The sequence below is a fragment of the Panthera pardus genome, unplaced genomic scaffold (assembly GCF_024362965.1).
Source record: "Panthera pardus isolate Hobbes unplaced genomic scaffold, ASM2436296v1 HiC_scaffold_15, whole genome shotgun sequence".
In the NCBI taxonomy this organism is placed as follows: Eukaryota; Metazoa; Chordata; class Mammalia; order Carnivora; family Felidae; genus Panthera; species Panthera pardus.
In genome coordinates, this window is record NW_026526710.1 from 17020186 (window position 1) to 17039816 (window position 19631).

Consider the following 19631-nt stretch of genomic DNA (forward strand, 5'->3'; position numbering starts at 1 on the left):
GATAAGTTCAAATCTGTCTACTCAGCCATTAGAATAAATCAGTAATTGTACATCCAAAATAAGATACATTACACTGAAACTTTCAGCTGTAACCATGTAGAGAACCAAACAATTCTACTGTCAATTGCAATTTTCAGTACATACAGATTAAAGTAATTAGGGCAAAAAATACTTCACCTTTTTAAATGCCAAGTGTTCAAAACTGAGTAATTAATAAACAAGTTGTAGTCAGTACCTATGAAAAGCAAGCCAAATCTCAATGGCTACAAAGGAACTTATTTACCTTAAAACCAAGGAGGCCCCCGTAAACCTCTCCCCCATCCCAATCAATGTGGCTCATCAGTATGTCAACACATAACGTTTACTGGCACTCCAAAGTTAATCAAAGAGATAAACTAAAAACTTGCGGAATTTAGAACTTCTAGAGCTACTAAATTTAAAAACACATTTCAGGCATCATTTTGCAACCATTATAGTAAAGACAACATCAGATAAAAACCATAATGGATGCTAAATCTATGAAGAAATTTGATGAGAAGCAGGATATTTTCATTGTCTTAAAGTTTCTCCCACAGACTGTTTATCAGTTGCAAAGGAGAAAATGTAGGAATTATACAGAAAGCAGGGGACATCTTGACAAGACAGATCAAAATTGACATCAGCAATAGAGACAGATGGACACCGTTTGCCAACAGATTCAACAGAGTACCCTGAAAAGGACACAACCTCACACATACAGTATTGCAGCTGAAAATACACCACCTCAATTTAATCATAAGGAAACACTGGACAGACACAAAATGAGAAAAATTCTATTAAAATAAAAGATTATATTCTTTACAGTGTGAATGTCATCAAAGACAAAGAGATGGAGAAAAATGCTTCAGATTAAATAAGGCTACAGAATCATGGCAATTAATGTAATACCTGACCTTGCATGGACCCTATTCTGAATGAGGAATGCTAGAAAGGGCATTATTAGGTCAAGTGACAAAACTGGAACATGGATAGCAGACTGGATAAAAGTATTATGAGTGTAAAGTTGTGAAGTTGATAATGACAACATGGTTATGTAAGAAAATATCCCTATTCTTAGGAAAGCACATCAAAGTATTTCAGGATGAAAAGCCAGGATCATGTAATTTACTTTCAAATTGTCTAGAAAAAGAAACACACACACACACACACAACACACAGCTCCTGTAAATAATAAAGCAAATGGAGTAAAATGTTCAAATCAGTGTTTTTGTAATATTTTATTGTTGCATTTTTGTAAATTTGAAATAATTTCCAAATAAAAAATTTAAAAAACACTTTTCAAATAGCAAAGTAGCCTAAAGATAAAATATTTCAGGCACTAACTACTCAGAAAATATTCCTAAGTATTCCTCAAAAGCTATTCTTCTGTTACCAAACCAGAGATCTATTCTTTTAAAAAATACATATTTTGGGGGCACCTGGGTGGCTTAGTCGGTTAAGCGTCCAGCTTCAGCTCAGGTCATGATCTCACGGTTTGTGAGTTCGAGCCCCGCGTCGGGCTCTGTGCCAACAGCTCAGAGCCTGGAGCCTGCTTCGGATTCTGTGTCTCCCTCTCTCTCTGCCCCTCCCCTGCTCACACTCTTTGTCTCTCAATAATAATAAAAAAAATTTTAAAAATACGTATTTTTCCACACTAAATAGCAGCATAAATATATCACATACCTGATAACTTTGCAGTCTTTGCAAGTCAAATGAAGCTGAAATATATCTCGGCATTCAACACTTTCTATAAGCTGTAATGGAACCTGCAATTTAAAAATATGAATTCCCCTTAGTCAAGAAGGCATTGACCCTGCAGTTCCCTCAGTGGGTCGAACAAGAAAGATTCAAAAGCTCTACAGGGGAAGACAGCAAGCAGAACTGCAAATTTATCTGTCCCATCAGTATTCAAGTGATTTACTATGGAGTGAACTAGGGTTTCCCTTTCTTTTCCTCTAAATTAACAGCCTCAAGTCATGTCTGAGCATGAAGACAATGAATAAAGAGAAGGCACCATCTCTGGAAGAACAGGGAAATATGTCATCTCTCAAGCATCAAACTCACAATCTCTCCAAGTACTACTTTATACACTATAACTAGCTGTGATTTGCAATGGCAGAGAAGCTGACAGGAACCAAAATGGTAATCTTATTTACAGAAAAGAAGTGCAGATCAAGGTGACAATGGGACTATACTTACTGGCCCCAAATGACAAGTGGGCTTGTGGCTTTGTGTCAGCAAAGGATTATCCTGAAAAAGACTGGAGATCTCAACTGCCTGCAACCTGCACAGAAAAGATGTAGCTGCTTGTCAGGCTCTCTGATAAGCAGAAGAGACCCACAGGTATCAAAGTGCAGGGAGCAGGCCACACAGTGGTCAAAGGTCCTAAAACCAGCGAGGTCTAATTTGCCTCAAAAGACCAGAGGAGCTGAGTGGGGTTTGAAGTATGAACAAGATGGAATGGTTCTCTCCCCTGACAATATGGTGAACAGACTCTACTGAACACAGAAGTACAATAGTGGAGAGGGATGGGAGAAGAGAGGCAGATAGAGAAAGCATTTGAACAAGGTAACAGATCCTCAAGTTGATGTAAGATTCCTCCCTCTTGCTCAATTCACCTTGACTCTACCCCTGGTTTCAAAAAACAATTTCCAAAACTTCTACATATGAATGCTGTTGTTGTTTTTTTAAATGTCTATCCATTTATTTTGAGAGAGAGAGAAACTGACTCAAGTGGGGGAGGGGGGAGAGCATCTCAAGTAGGCTCCATGCCATCAGAACAGAGCCTGACGTGGGGCTCAATCACATGAACCAGGAGATCATGACCCAAGCTGAAATCAAGAGTCAGATGCTTGGGGAAGCCTGGGTGGCTCAGTCGATTAAGCATCTGACTTCAGCTCAGGTCATGATCTCACAGTTCATGAGTTCGACCCCCCAGGCTCTCTGCTGTCAGCATAGAGTCAGCTTCAGACCCTTGGTCTCCCTCTCTCTTCCCCTCCCTCCCTCGCCCACATGCCCTCTTTCTCACTCTTAAAAATAAACATTTAAAAAATTTTAAAAAAAAAAGAGAGAGAGAGAGAGAGAGAGAGAGTGAGTTGGACACAACCAACTGAGCCAACCAGGTGCCCCTCCAAAACTTCTAAAGAGAGCCTGGTAAAATAATTGTGGATACACTCATTCCTTGAAGAATGTGTAGACCACTGTCTCTTACACTGTATCATGCCCAGCCAAAATGTAGTTCTGGGAATTGCAAGTAGCATTCCAACAATTCACGTGTAGCATGAAAAGAGGAGGGCGCTCTCCTTCAATACAGAAACAAGAAAGTGATGCCTGCACAGGGTAGCCCTCATATTAGCTAAGCCAGTTTCAGAAACAGGCTTCCTGCAAACCCTGCCCCACCATGCAGTTGCCAGAATCAGCAACCTCTCAGGACGATGATGTCAGGATCAAAAAGAAGCCCAGTGCTGGATGTCCGAGACAAGAAACAGAAACTGGGGCAGGGATTAAAAAAGAGAAGAAAGCAAAATAATATTATACAGATAATGACTGGAAGTTTCTACCTCAGAACTAGAGCCTTCTTCCTTAGTTCTAAGTCTATAATCTACAAAATGTCCTTATACTTGTGATATGACTGAGGGTAAGGGAAGAAATCTTGCCTGTGTTCTGATAAAAAAGAAGCTCTGGCCCTCTGTTTTTAAGTCCTTAACCACAAGGTGCTACAGAAACAGCAGGTGATGCGGCTAAAAATTTTTTCAAGACGTGTACATCTCAGAAGGAAAAAACAACAATATATACCAATCAGTAGGGATAAACTATCAAGAATTGTGAAGAATAGAAGATTAAAAAGATAGAGAATGGAAGACAATGCTAATTTGTTTCCAGGCCAGTCCTTTGGCCTGTAAGAGACTCATATTGCTTTGTTGTTGTTGTTTTTAAATGTACCCTCATTTCACCTCTTCCTCCCTTCCCAAAAGTGGCTGCCAGAATGGCAATTAAGAATTCTAATTTCAATTTTCTAAAATTTTACCAACTAAAATTTTGCTTGCTTCCTAATTTCCTCGGACAAGTTTCCTAGCTTCCTGTTTTCTGAACATCAGATGGTCACAACTTAGCAAGTCCCAGGCAGAGGGAATACAAAGAGCCTAGAGTGGAGTAAAAGTGAGCTTTAAAAATCCACTGATTTGGAGAGACTGATCTCTGAGCAGTCACCTGAATCCCAGGTCCCTCTCAATCACCTCTCCTTATAACCATAAAATCTGAAAACCAACTAATGCTATTAGCAGCTGCTAGAGGGACTGGACCAGCCTAAGCTACTGTGCTACAAAGAAGAGGTAAGCTTGGCATCCCCTACTATTGTCTGAGACCCCAAGGGCCTGGGTCCAGACTTCCAGAATAATGAAATACCTCAGAGCATGTGAAATATTCACTACCTAAAATGCATTTGATATGCAAATTTTTACACATTTTTCACATTGCAAATTTAAGGAAGAAGGGTATAAATACCAGACGCTAGTAGGCAGATCTACCTGGCAAATCAACAGAAACAACCATGTGTACTCAAGTCACAGATATGGAAAACAGCAGATTTTAATGCTCATGCAGATTGTCACATGCAGGGAAGTTTAATATGCAGCAATAAGAAGAGAGACATAAGAGAGAAATACCTGATTTTATATCAAATGAACATCTCCCTTTTTTCTTCTCATTTCTACCCCAATCCCCATCAAGACTGCTTCCTCTTTTAAAAAGGTGGAACAGGCCTTCTTTTCCTCTTCATACACCCAAACAAAACATATAAGGTCTCTACTTTTTTTAAAGGCCTACTCCATTGCTTTAGGTTTCTGAATTCTCCTTATACATCAAAAACGATCTCTTACCATTTCTGTAACCAGAAACACCCAATGTTCAACCCCATCAGCAAACAATTACAGATTCTCATCAGTGCCACTGAATTCTATGTCACTGAATCTATGTCATTCAATTCTAGGCCCTTTTACAGCCCAGGGAGGTTAAGCCTCTATACTAGAAGCTAGAGGCAAAGTCAGGACCAGAAAACCATGTCTGTCCTCTAGCGCAGGCTCCTTCCATTATAATGGTGCACCTTTCTTTCTTCCACTGAGATTGTCTCTCCTTTCTGTAGGAGTTCTACTTTAATATTTCTTTCAGAATTAAGTGGTCTTTCCATCAAAGACCTTTAAGAAGAAAACAGAATTTAAACCAAGATGATTTGGGGACAGTTCTATCCATGGAAGAGTAGGAAGAATCTAATTCAAATTCTCCCTAACCTACTGATTTCAGTGTTTTGTGGCAACTCATTTTCTTTTTGCTTCTTTCTCCTCTACCTTCTACGTGACAGGTAATTCTGTCTTCCTTTACAGTGCGTTTTCACTTATAAACTCCACCAAACTCATGCTCAAAACAAGACACCAAACACACTCAGTGCTGTTAATTCCTCAAAAGGCCAACAGTTACATCACAGACACCAAAATTCGTAAGAGCATCAATCCAAAAAAGCAGGAGAGCAGCAGTTAAAAATTTAATAAACATGCACAGTATTAAAGACCCACAGTACTGTCTCATTCCAGAGGGAATTTTATGTCATCATAACCTAGTATGTTTACTTCATTCTGGGTGTGTGTGTGCGCATGTGTGCGTGAATGCATGCACGTGTACATTATTTTTAAGCACCAGAATTTAAAACTGGGATAATTTCTACCTTTTAAAAACAATGTACTGGGGCACCTGGGTGGCTCAGCAGGTTTAGAGTCCAACTTCAGCACAGGTCATGATTTCACAGTTCCTGAGTTTGAGCCCCACACAGGGCTTTGCACTGACAGCGTGGAACGTGCTTTGGATTCTCTGTCTCCCTCTCTCTCTGTCCCTCCCCAGCTCACACTCTCTCTCTCTCAAAAATAAACATTTTTAAAAAATAATAAAAGCATACTCTTTTTATAGAGTGAATGATAAGTACTAATCCTGTACATACATTTGAAGTAAAAATGGCAGGAACAGGGGTACCTGGGTGGCTCTGTTGGTTAACTCTTGATTTCATGATCTCACGGTTTGTGGGTTCGAGCCCCACATCCGGCTCTGCACTGACAGTGCAGACCCTGTTTGGGATTCATTCATTCTCTCTCTCTCTCTCTCCCTCTCTCTCTCTCTCTCCGCCCCACCCCTGCTCGCATTCTCAGTCTTTCTCTCAAAATAAAGAACATTAAAAAAAAAAAAAGGCAATAACAGAGTGAAAATAATAAGTCAAAATCTAAAATCTGTAATAAACTGTGGAATATCTGGGCCCTAAATCTTCTATAAAAACTTCTATAAAAAAAGAAGAAGACTGTCACAAGTTAAAGACCCAAACTCTTTACTGCTCACCTTTTATATTTACAAGCTACTCTTCAGTACTGATTTAGAGATCTCTGCTGGCACACGAATGCTGCAACCAAGGTGCATTAACTGTTAAGAATAACTTCCTTTTGATGCTTGGGGAATAAAGATTTTTGCTGTACCAAAATGTGAAAAAATGTGAAAAAACGCTAAGGAAAGTGTTTGCAGCTGTTACAATTTCACATTTTTCCTAAGAAGCGTTAACAGACCAGGTGGAAACAGAAGTTTTAATGTCCTTTTTGAAAATTTTACAAATTATTCCTCATTGAAATTCAGTTTACATTTTTTGAAGGTCACAATCCCATCTGTTTATGTATAAACTGTGGGGCTTTATCCTCACTCTACAAATCGTTCTCATCACAGTGTGCCACTAGAACTTTGTCTAGGAAAAGTAGCGAAGGGACTCATGCAAAGAGGACAAATTTTGCTGCTTTGCAAGGTGAACATCGGACAGTCAAAACCAACTTGTTCCAAAGCACAGGTGCAAAAACCACCTAGGATTCCCATGCTACTTACTGGGATTTCAGAAGCAGCAGATTGAGAGGCAGTCTATTGAATTACACAACAAAAACTGTTTTAAACTTTCATGAATTCCACTTCAAAACTTACTTGTTTATAAATTAGCTGAGCAAAGAAATACACCTGTACATATGTAGAAATACAGTTTGGGAAAAGCACAGAATGGGAGCAATTCATATCTTAAAGGCAGCAATGAACTCGACTACAGAGGTTGTTTACCCGAGGACTTGGAAACCTGATACCCAGTGAATATGTATAAAGTAATGATGTTATGGCATCCAAATCTACAAAAAGGTTTTATTCAAAGTGCTGTGAAATTAAGAGAGAATATATGATATCAGATAGCTACTTAAAACTTGATGGTAAGTCCCTTTATGAAGTGCTACATGTGTTATTTTAAAGGAATACAAAATGATGCAAACCAGGGCATGCCACAATATATACTGGCATATTGGGCTTTGACAGTTGAAGTTTGATTTAGATATAATAACCTCTTAAGGGGGGGGGGGGTCTCTTGACCTCATTTATTTTATTGAAATACGTATCTGCTGAGAGAGGAAAGGAGAGAGGGAAAGGAGAAGGGGCAACATCACCAACTCTCTGGACTCCACCCAGGACCTAGTGCAGGAAGAGCCACTGTTTTCTGGAGTAACCACAGGTTTTAGGAAGCTTACTATTATGATGTGATTAATTTATTTGTATGGAGAAATCCTGGTCTCTCTCAATCTGAATGTTTAAAATCACTGCAATGCCAAAATACTTTTGCACCATTATTTTCTCTGTGCAAAGCCATTGTCGGGATTTTTAATTGACATGCAGGCTCTATGCCTTAGAGGGTTATTATGCTGAGAAAACACTTTTAGGTGATGAAATGGGGCAAAGGTAAGAACAGTAAGTTTTCTTAAGCATTGTACCTCAGTCACAATGGGGGACCAATGATTCCAGTAAAGAGCCTACTCATACAGCCACTGTTAGAGATGATGATGACACAGTCCTGTTCACACAGAAATTGTTTTTAAATGAGCTTTAAACCCAAAAGGGGTTTAAAAATGGTCTAATATCCATTTCAAACCCATACTAACTTCACATCACTTAATATTTACTGAATACCATGGCACCAGGAAACATGCTAGATTCTTAATAACCAAAAAATTACAACACGTTTCATAAATGTTGTAAAGGTGTGTTAGAGATACCAAAGAAGCCAGAGATGAAGGTAATAAACCATCAGGGAGGAAACTGAGAAAGGCTTCACAGAAATTACCACCTAAACTGGGTTTTGACAGATGAAGAGAAGCTCCCAAGCAGGAGAGAAGTGAGAGAACTCAGAGGTGTAAAGTGTGGTTGAATATTTCAAGGAGGGTGGTTTGACTAATAATGCAAAGGGAAGAAGAGGGAAAAGAAAGAAACCAAAGTTAGGCACCAAGGATCACACCACTTAGCCTGATACCATGCTAAGTAATTTCATCTTAGAAAAAGTAAAGAAATGCTGAAGGGCTTTCGGCTAGTAAATGACATGGTCAAATCTATACTTTCTATCCAACAGACCCTATTCCCAAATAGATCTACAAGTAGCTTCTGAAATACATGGCTATAAACCAAGTTGAGAGATAGAAAACTATATGGCCAAAAAAAAAAACCGAAACCATATCCTCCCCACATGCAATTTAATTACAATTTCATTAATTCCAAACATATAAACAGAATTTAAACACAAAATTAAACTGGGCAGTTCTACTAATTATTACTGTCCTTACTTCCACAGTAGCTGGTGGGTAATTTCTGGTTGTTTGGATTTTATAGGAGCTTCCATCCAGTTCCCCCCATCATGGCCACCCAGTACCAAATGGACACTTCTGAATACAGTGCTACTGGGTATGAATGCACAGCATGCCTCTCTCCTTGATGAACCCAATGTGTATTCTGAGTTGATGGGACAGAAAACTAACATTAATAGCTATGATCGTAGTCCAAATCTAGATGCCAAGAGGAATTCAGGCCATAATGTCTTCGGGATATAAATGCTTAACTACAAAGAATAATAAATACTACATAAATAATAAAAGCCAATTACAAACAAAATGGCAGCCATTCTACAAAGGAAAGAGTGTGTCAAAGAAGTCAGGGAACTTTTGGACCACTGAGTAAAATAAGTGACAGATTTCAAAGAATCCCAAAATGAACACCAAAACACACAATCTGAAAGTAAAGCCCTGAGCTTTTATAAAGTGTCGTAATACATTTCTCTGCGGTAGAACCAAACTGCAAAAATAAAGCCACAATACTACCAAATGAAATAGGAAGAAGGCATTCATTTGGTGGAAGTACATGAACTTTCGTATCTTTGTGGTGAAAGGCACATTCATTGAAAACTACTAATGATGGCAGTGCATTGAATAACCAGATCAGAGAGTACCCTCATAACTGAAAAGGGTAAATGCACTCTTGAGATCTGAGAGCCTTCATTTTCTTCAGTAATATAGTCCATTATGCAAACAAACACTGTATTTAACATCTATGCTCTTCCACTAAGCAGCCATTAGAGTTAACTTCATCCTATAATGAGAGTCCGCACTGAGCTCAAAATACATCTCATTATTTGACATTAAGGTCCTGGAAATTATCTCAACTCAAGCAATTGGTAACTACTAAAGACTGAAGAATAAAAACCTATTCAGCCTTTGAACCCTTATAAAGTTAATGATACACCGTTACCTAGTACAGATTGCTCAGTATTACTAAACAATGGACAATTCAGCTGACAGCTACATGTAACATTTTAAATCAAGCCTAAGAGTTGCTTGTTAACCTAGTGTCCCTAAGTGCTAAATTCAGTGAGAGAAAAGCAGAGTAAACAATGTTTTCATACTCAACCCTGTGTAACATTCCTCTTTTTGAGAACATTAACAAGTTTTTATTCTTCCTTTCTCCATCTACTTTAGTGGGAAAATAGTTAGTAATCACTTACATTAACAAGAGACTCCTTGAACTTGATGTGAAGTCTATAATTAGAAAGGGCAATGATGGCATCCTCAGCACGGCCCACATACTCTGTGCTTTCTCCATGAAGTTCAAGAAAAGGAACCTTCAAAATGGAAGAAGAAACCTTTCAGAGTTCTAAAACAGTTAAAGCAAAGTCTTCAAGCACGGGTTGAGTGAATGGATGATAAAACCCATCACTCAAACTTAAAATACGGTAAATAAATAAAGGACCTAAAGAGGAGGAGTTATGTCCACATAATTCAAATATACTTGGTTATTCAAGTTCAACATTACTGAAGGAAATGACAGAGATGATCATGTCAAACAATGTATTCTCAGGAAATACATCTTTCTAAAAGGAGAGAGGTTTTCCAGCTTGCATTTCTACCTTGTGTATGGTTTAAGGAAAAACAAAATTATACAGTGCAGTACTTCAATTCATTAGCTCGGCTACATTGTTACTATGATGCTAAATACTTATTTTATAATCAAAGTGGCCTATAATTACCTGAAGATTCTCATCCTCCCGGATCAGCTGCTTCCTGGGAAAGATCTGATTGGCCTGGATGCACTCAAGGCTGTGCCGAGTCTCTTCATCCTGGAAAAACCCAAAACCTTTAAATAATTTCAGAGCTCCCAGTAATCATATTTGATTTTTCTGCCATGTCTAGTAGCATAATCACAATCAAAGTCCAGTGACCAAGGCGAACAGGAAGAAAGCTCAAAGAAAAAGCATTCATCCCCAAAGTGTTCCAACCAATATATTAGGCATCTCTAGTCAGAGAATATACTATAGATGGGGGAAAAAAAAAGTCTAAGTGGTTAAGAACATTTTTACTAAGCACTATTAAGTTGTTAGTACATTACATGTAAGAAACCAAGATAGTTTTTTCTCTTTAGGTTATAACGTTAAATTCTTATTTTTGAAAGCTACATCCTGAATTGCTTAAGAATGAAATAATGTAATGTCTAGAATTTGGTTCAAAATAATTGGGACAGGGAGAGGAAGGAAGTGGCCTATAATTAGGAAGGAAGTGAGTGGGAATTAACCGAAACGGGATTGTCCATGAGGGTTAACTGATGAAATTTGGGTAAAGCAGGGGTTCACACTAAACCAACATGTCTCCTTTGTTAGACGTGACATTTCCATAATGGAAACGTTTCTTTAAAAATTTAAGTTTAGGAACTGAATTCCTCAAACTGAAAACATGTGTGAACCACTATCCCTAGCTTAATCTGCCTTATATTACAAAAAAGATTTATTTCTATTAATACAATTTCCAAAAAAACCAATAATTTCTAATCTCAGTGGCACTTGAACTAATCACAATTTGTATTAAAAATAGTCTTATATTTTGAATTTTTATAGTTTAGGAAAAGAGAAACAATCCATTAGAAAGTCTGACTACAAATTATTTTTTAGGTGTTTATTTTTAATGTTTTAAATTTACATCCAAGTTAGTTAGCTTATAGTGCAACAATGATTTCAGGAGTAGATTCCTTAATGCCCCTTACCCATTTAGCCCATCCCCCCTCCCACAACCCCTCCAGGAACCCTCTATTTGTTCTCCATATTTAAGAGTCTCTTATGTTTTGTACCCCTCCCTTTCCTTGTGTTCATCTGTTTTCTACCTTAAATTTCTCATATGAGTGAAGTCATGTGATATTTGTCTAATTTTGCTTAGCATAATACCTTCTAGTTCCATCCACATAGGTGCAAATGGCAAGATTTCATTCTTTTTGACTGCCAAGTAATACTCCATTGTACATACATACCACATCTTCTTTATCCATTCATCCATTGATGGACATTTAGGCTCTTTCCATACTTTGGCTATTGCTGATAGTGCTGCTATAAACATTGGGGTGCATGTGTCCCTTTGAAACAGCATACCTGTATCTCTTGGATAAATACCTAGTAGTGCAACTGCTGGGTCATAGGGTAGTTCTATTTTTAACTTTTTGAGGAACCTCTATACTGTTTTCCAGAGTGGCTGCACCAGTTTGCATTCCCACCAGCAGTGCAAAAGAGATCTCCACATCCTTGCCAACATCTATTGTTGCCTGAGTTGTTAATGTTAGCCATTCTGACAGGTATGAGGTAGTATCTCAATGTGGTTTTGATTTGTATTTCCCTGATGATGAGTGATGTTGAGCATTTTTTCATGTGTCAGTTGGCCATCTGGATGTCTTCCTTGGAGAAGTGTCTATTCATGTCTTTTGCCCATTTCTTCACTGGGTTATTTGTTTTTTGGGTGTTGAGTTTGGTAAGTTCTCTATAGATTTTGGATACTAACCCTTTATCTGATATGTCGTTTGCAAATATCTTCTCCCATTCCGTCGGTTGCCTTTTAGTTTTGCTGATTGTCTCCTTCCTTGTGTAGAAGCTTTTTATTTTGATGAGGTCCCAGTAGTTCATTTTTGCTTTTGTTTCCCTTGCCTCCAGAGACGTGTTGAGTAAGAAGTTGCTGCGGCCAAGATCAAAGAGGTTTTTGCCTGCTTTCTCCTCAAGGATTTTGATGGCTTCCTGTCATACATTGAGGTCTTTCATCCATTTTGAGTTTATTTTTGTGTATGGTGTAAGAAAGTGGTCCAGGGTCATTCTTGTGCATGTCACTGTCCAGTTTTCCCAGCACCACTTGCTGAAGAGACTGTCTTTATTCCATTGGATATTCTTTCCTGCTTTGTCAAAGACTAGTTGGCCATACATTTGTGGGTCCATTTCTGGGTTCTCTCTTCGGTTCCATTGATCTGAATGTCTGTTCTTGTGCCGGTACCATACTGTCTTAATGATTACGGCTTTGTAATACAGCTTGAAGTCCAGTATTATGATGCCTCCGGCTTTGGTTTTCTTTTTCCAGACTGCTTTGGCTACTTGGAGTCTTTTCTGGTTCCATACAAATTTTAGGTTTGTTCTAGCTCTGTGAAGAATGCTGGTGTTACTTTGATAGGTATTGCATTGAGTATGTAGATTGCTTTGGGTAGTATTGACATTTTAACAATATTTGTTCTTCCTATCCAGGAGCATGGAATCTTTTTCCATTTTTTTTGTGTGTCTTCTTCAATTTCTTTCATAAGCTTTCTATAGGTTTTAGTGTATAGATTTTTCACCTCTTTGGTTAGATTTATTCCTAGATATTTTATGGTTTTTGTGCAATTGTAAATGGGATCGATTCCTTGATTTCTCTTTCTGTTGCTTCATTACTGACGTATAGGAATGCAACTGATTTCTGTGCATTGATTTTATATCCTGCGACTTTGCTGAATTCATAGATCAGTTCTAGCAGTTTTTTGGTGGAATCTTTTGGGTTTTCCATATAGAGTATCACGTCATCTGCGAAGAGTGCAAGTTTGACCTCCTCCTGCCCAATCTAGATGCCTTTTATTTCTTTGTGTTGTCTGATTGCTGAGGCTAAAACTTCCAATACTATGTTGAGTGACAGTGGCGAGTGGACATCCCTGTCTTGTTCCTGACTGTAGGGGGAAAGCTCTCAGTTTTTCCCCAACTACAAGTTATTATAAAATCTACATATACAGTACATTTTACAAGAGCAAAAGCCATATCATGTTCTTCTGACAGCACTAAGTATTATAACCATCAGTCAGGAGACAGTTCTGCATGTGCTTCTTAACCCAATTCCAACAATTCTTTAAATATTCTCAAAGAGGAAAAAAAATCCTACCTATAAATAACACTGAAGTTTTTACCTAATTAGCAATCTTAATCATATAACAATAACACTACTAGTGAGGCTCTCAAAGTTAGGTCTGTAGATTCTGAGACCCTATCAGGGGCTCTATGAGGTCAAAACCACCTTCACAATATTAAAACATTACCTGCCTTTATCCACTGTATTAACATTTTTACTAACAATACAAAAAGAATTAGTACATAAAACTAATGGCATCTTAGTATAATCAAAGTAGTGACATCAATTTCACTTAGAATATCCTTGATAAAGCGGGGGGGGGGGGGATGGTAACATTTTATTAAATCTTGACCTTTCAAATAAGTCTTTTTTATACAGGAATAACATCAAATACTTCTGCCACATACTGATGTATTATGGCTGTCTTGATGTAAAGCATCTGTGCAACTGTTTCAGTTACAAGCTGAACCAGTTTTTTCATTAAATATTACCATTTTATAAATAAATAAAACATCAAAAAATAAGTGCAAGACAGACCAATTTTTTTTAATGTTTATCTATCTTTGAGAGAGAGAGAGAGAGAGAGAGAGAGAGAATGAGTGGGGGAGGCACAGAGAAAGAGGAACACAGAGGATCCAAAGCGGGCGCCATACTGACTGGAGAGCCCAATGCAGGACTACTAGAACTCATGAATCATGAGATCATGACCTGAGTCAAAGTCAGATGCTCAACTGACTGAGCCACCCAGGTGCCCCAGACCAATGGTTTTAAGTGTAACAGAATACAAAAAGCTCACTGATATGGTTTCAGATTCCACATAGCAACCAATTATAAGCTTTTTTTTTTTTTTTTTTTTTTTAAGATTTATTCCTTTTTGAAAGAGAAAACAGGGAGGGGCAGAGAGAAAGGGCGAGAGAAAATCCCAAGCAGGCTCCATGCTGTCAGCACAGAGCCTGACGAGGGGCTCAATCTCACAAACCATGAGATCATGACTCGAGCTGAAATCAAGAGTCAGTCACTTAACCGACTGAGCCACCCAGATACCCCTTATCTTTAAAGAAGTATTATATGCCAAGTTTTGGTATAATATAACAGAAGAATACACACAATATTTTCCAGACAGAAAAACTATTAAAATATTCTTCTAACTACATATTTGTGTGAGGCTGGATTTACTTCATATATATTTCAACACATTTTTTTCCAACAACATATTTTAACAAATTAAATGCAGAAGTAGATATGAAGATGTAGCAAACATACACTAAGCCAAACATTAAAGAGATTTGTAAAATTGTAAAAATAATGCCACTCTTTACACTATTTCTAGAGGACAAAAGTTATTTTTCATCAAAAATGTTTATGTTAACATTAAGCTGGGGTTTTTTTTTTAACTTTTAAGCATATTTATTTAAAGAGAGAGAGAGAGAGAGAGAGAGAGAGAGAGAGAGAGAGAGAGTGTGTGTGTGTGTGTGTGTGTGTGTGTGTGTGTGTGTACACATGAGCAGGGGAGAGGCAGAGACCAGGGGTGGGATCCAAAGCAGGCTCCAAGTTCTCAGCACAGAGCCCCAAGCAGAACTGTGAGATCATGACCTGAGCTGAAGTCAGATGCTTAACCAACTGAGCCACCTAGGCACCCCTCTATTCAGTTTCTTATAGCAAAGAAAGGCTTAATGAAGATGGTATATTTCAGTAAGGTTTAGTAAGGTTTAGCTACCATGTAGCTTAGAGTCTCTAAAAATATAATTACTTAGGGTATACAAAGGTTTGTAACATGACTCCACCCCTATATGTACACCAAAAAACTTGTTAGACAAAGAGTTCTGTGTCAATCTGTTCCATTTTATTCCTCTTCAGTCATTTCCTCCGAGGTCAATGACTAGGTGAAGGAATAATAAGTCATACTTGAAAGGAACCTATTTTTCTATAAGTCTTACCTTTTTTTTTCTTTTAGCCAATTCTAGTTCCATTCTTAAAAGGTAGCTCTTGACTAAAAGAACACTGAGTATTATTTACACTTAGAACTAAGAGAAAAGTTATGAGGAATCCTGAACTTAGGAAGATTTCTCTCATAAACCAACAGGCGATATGTAGGAAATGCTATGAGGGAACGGCAATGCTTTTAAAAATTATTACATAAAAGTACACTTTTAACATGCCTCCTCAGTACCACATTAACTTTTTTAACTCACACAAATATATAGGCCTAAATTTTTATTCTCTTCAAGATCATTTTACAAGGGTACTCATTTCTTCCAGTGATTACCAGACCCTGTTTTTTACTGACCTTTAAATAGCACAGAATTAAAGTAGCAAGCTAAAAACCAAACCAAACTGAGAAGCCATTACAAATCCATTCTTGCTGGCACATTCACTTGGGTGCTGATCCATGCCAATGTATATAACCAAAGTAGCTACTGAAAACTGAAAATGGAATGAATGATTTTAAACATAAGAGGACAGAGAATTAAGTCAGCAAGATAAGAGTATGAAGTAATAATTTTTCATAGTCAAATAAAATAACTGCTCTTTTTAAAAAGACTGTCTCAATTCACATTACCTGTAAGGCTTTAGAGCCGATTTTCCCCTTGTACCTAAACATGCATTTAATCACCAAAGACTTAATTAACATTAGGACAAACTACTCACTGACATTCTTCTAGAAGAACAGTATTAAAAAATTATTTGGCTAACTGTAAGCTGAATTAACTGCCTAATTTATTATAGTTTTTAAGAGTAATGGGTAAAAAAAGGAAGTCAAATTTGAGATGACTGACAGAGTAAGGAGACAAAAGGGAAGAAGAAAGAAACACTGACAAGTCTTGACCTCATAAGAGGCTTGCAAACAAATTTCTCCTAGGCTGTAAGTAGTAATTTCTTACTATTAGTGGGCATGTATTCCACATGGTCAATTTCCTAGTATTACTGAGGAACACCAGGAATTGTGGAATCTGGCACTTCTTAGTTTCTACCAGTTCCATAAGGTTAGTGGGACCACCTACAAAATCTTGAAAAGTGATTAATCACCAAAATTCCAGGCTAGTTTTTGCTACAGGTTTATGCAGGTAAGAGAGGTAAATCGACACCTGAAAGGGAAGTCAACATTACAGATAAATACTTAACACAGAGAGCAGACACTGATGACAAGTCAAAATGCCTATTAACTAAATTCATATACAGCATTCCAGGATAACAAGAAAAACTATCTGCTGCTAAGAGTGAAATATATGTAGGAATACCTGACAAAAGGTAAAAATGAAAGGAATTATCTCATTGTCAATTCCAGTCACTATTCCTCCCCCAGTTTATTTATTTAGGAGAGACAGAGCACAAGTTGGGGAAGGGCAGAGAGGGACAGAGAGAATCCCAAGCACGCTTCACACTCAGAGCCCAATACAGGGCTCAATCTCACCAACTGCAAGATCATGACCTGACCCAAAACCAAGAGTCAGGTATTTAACTGACTGAGCCAGACAGGCACCCCTCCAGTCACTGTTCTCTTTTTTGTTCCTTTAATGTTTATTTTTGAGAGAGAGAGAGTAAGAAAATCCCAAGCAGGCTCTGCACTGTAAGCACAGAACCAGACATGGGGCTCAAACTCATGAACCGTGAGATCATACGTTGAGCCAAAACCAAGAGTCAGAAGCTTAACTGACTGAGCCACCCAGGTGCTCCTCTAGTCACTATTCTTAAAACTGATGATAGGGGCGCCTAGGTAGCTCAGTCAGTTGAGCATCCGATTCTTGGTTTTGGCTCAGGTCATGATCTTGTAGTTCATGGGTTCAAGCCCTGCAGCTGGCTCACGGCTGTGAGCACAGAGCCTGCTTCGGATCCTCTGCCCTCCCCCACCTCCCTCCCTCTCTCTCTGTAAAAAAATGAACATTAAAAAAAAAAAAAAGACTGGTATTGAAGGTCATCAAAAATACAATTTCTCTTGGGGTGCCTGGGTGGCTCAGTCCATTAAGCGACCGACTTCAGCTCAGAACATGATTTCATGGTTCATGAGTTCGAGTCCCACATAGGGCTCTGTGCTGACAGCTCAGAGCCTAGAGCCTGCTTCAGATTCTGTGTCTCCCTCTCTCTCTGCCCCTCTCAGGCTCGCGCTCTCTCTCAAATAAATAAATAAATAAATAAATAATAAATAAATAAATAAATAAAATAATAAACATTAAAAAAATACAATTCTCCTGATACAATGCTTGGGATTTGTTTCAAAATAATCCAAAGAGTTGACAGTGAGGGAGTCAGAAGAAACAAGTATGGTCACGAATTAATGATTACTACAGTGGACTGATGCGTATAGGAGGGTTCACTGTACTATCCTCTTGAGATTTTCCATAATAAAACATGAAAACATATTTTTCTAATGTTTAACCTCCTAAGAAAGACTTCAATTTCCTTTAAGAATCTTTACTCGGATAAGAGAGCAGATGCTAACTTAAATCAGCACAGAGGTATACATTTAAAAAAGGGAAGGAGTGCCTGGGTGGTTCAGTCAGTTAAACATCTGATTCTTGACTTCGGCTCAAATCAGGATCTCACTGTTCATGAGATTGAGCCCCACACTGGGCTCTGCCCTGGCAGTGCAGAGCCTGCTTGGGATTCTCGCTCTCCATCTCTCTCTCTGCCCCTCCCCTCCTCATGTTCTCTCTCTCTCTCCCAAAATAAACATTAAAAAATAATAATAGTAAGGATTAAGCATGTAGCAACCTAAATGCTAAAACAATAGATCAATTATTAATTAAATGAATGGTTCAGCAACTTGTAAAATGTTACATAGCTAGTAAAATGAACATCAGGAATCCAATGAATTAACATGGGAAAATGTTTAATTCCTTTAGTGAAATAAGCAAAATAGAAATTTAATTATGCTTTAATTCTAACTATATAAAATATACATGTGGACATGAACTAGTTAGGAATACAACCATGGGTACCAGTAGTAGAATTATAAATTAGTATTTGTAAAAACTTATTACAATGTTACTTCATGAGAAATTAAAAAAAAAAAAAAAAAAAAAAAAAAAAAAGACACATGGCCATACTGCTCCCCAACTACAGCACACAAAAGCATCCCCAGAGTACACCAGAAGACTATCCACAGGGCACCAACAGAGACCCTACAGCATCAGGATCAGGACCACACTGTTGCTAGCTATGTGGTGGTATACAAAAAAGGACAACCCCTCAGTACAGAACACAGCTGCTTTTATAAGACTGTCATTTGCTATTCATTACCATTGGCATACATACCATATAAATATTATGCAAACACATTTTCAATTCATTAAAAACTCTGTGGGAAAACCAATAAAATAAAATGTACTCTAGAGAAACAATATTAAAAGTTCATCTGTGTTTGGATATAGGATATATCAAAAAGTTGTTATACCCACAAACTAAGAAAAAATTGGCCTAGCTTCAAGATGAAAGCAGTTACCTTTCTCCTTTTAGTATGACATTTCTGCACAACTAGTTTTTCTGTTGTGTTTCAGTTTGTTTTTAATTTTAAAAGCATTTTCCACCCAGGTCCCTAATGAAGCTTGAAATTAACACGGCCTTTTCAATTCCTTCTCTGTGTACCAGACCAGCATGAAAAACAGTTTGGATCTAGGAAACATAACAAAGTAGACGCAGGCCAATATTACAGAGCACCATTTCTTTTTTTAAGCCTTGAAGCACTGTTTACATATTCTCAGGATTGATAGAAATGTGGCCGGCTCATTGGTCCACCTTCTCCCCGTGGACTGGGCCGGGCCCTAAATGGTCCACAAGTCACTGAAATGTCCACTACAGACTCTTTTTAGTCAAAGATGTAGGCATGGGGGGGGGGGGGGGGGCGGCGCGCCTGGGTGGCTCAGTCGGTTAAGCGGCCGACTTCAGCTCAGGTCATGATCTCGCGGTCCGTGAGTTCAAGCCCCATGTCGGACTCAGTGCTGACAGCTCAGAGCCTGGAGCCTGTTTCGGATTCTGTGTCTCCCTCTCTCTGACCCTCCCCCATTCATGCTCTGTCTCTGTCTCAAAAATAAATAAACGTTAAAAAAAAATTTTTTTTTTAAATAAAAAAAAAGATGT

General features: G+C 38.1%; 1 protein-coding gene across 14 annotated transcripts in view; it reads right to left on the minus strand.

Annotated features, from left to right (window-relative positions):
• The window catches only part of MTMR3 (myotubularin related protein 3), a 148465-nt gene that overhangs the window by 38312 nt on the left and 90522 nt on the right, over window positions 1–19631 (minus strand). For 9 of the 14 annotated variants that reach the window (XM_019426630.2, XM_019426634.2, XM_019426631.2 and 6 more), the window contains 4 exons: window positions 10415–10504; window positions 9893–10009; window positions 6922–6954; window positions 1702–1784 (listed from right to left, as the gene is read on the minus strand). In XM_019426630.2, coding sequence (XP_019282175.2) covers window positions 1702–1784; window positions 6922–6954; window positions 9893–10009; window positions 10415–10504 — 323 coding nt within the window. The remainder of the gene's footprint in view (window positions 1–1701; window positions 1785–6921; window positions 6955–9892; window positions 10010–10414; window positions 10505–19631) is intronic. The other 5 variants (XM_019426636.2, XM_019426633.2, XM_019426632.2 and 2 more) reach the window with 2 other exon arrangements.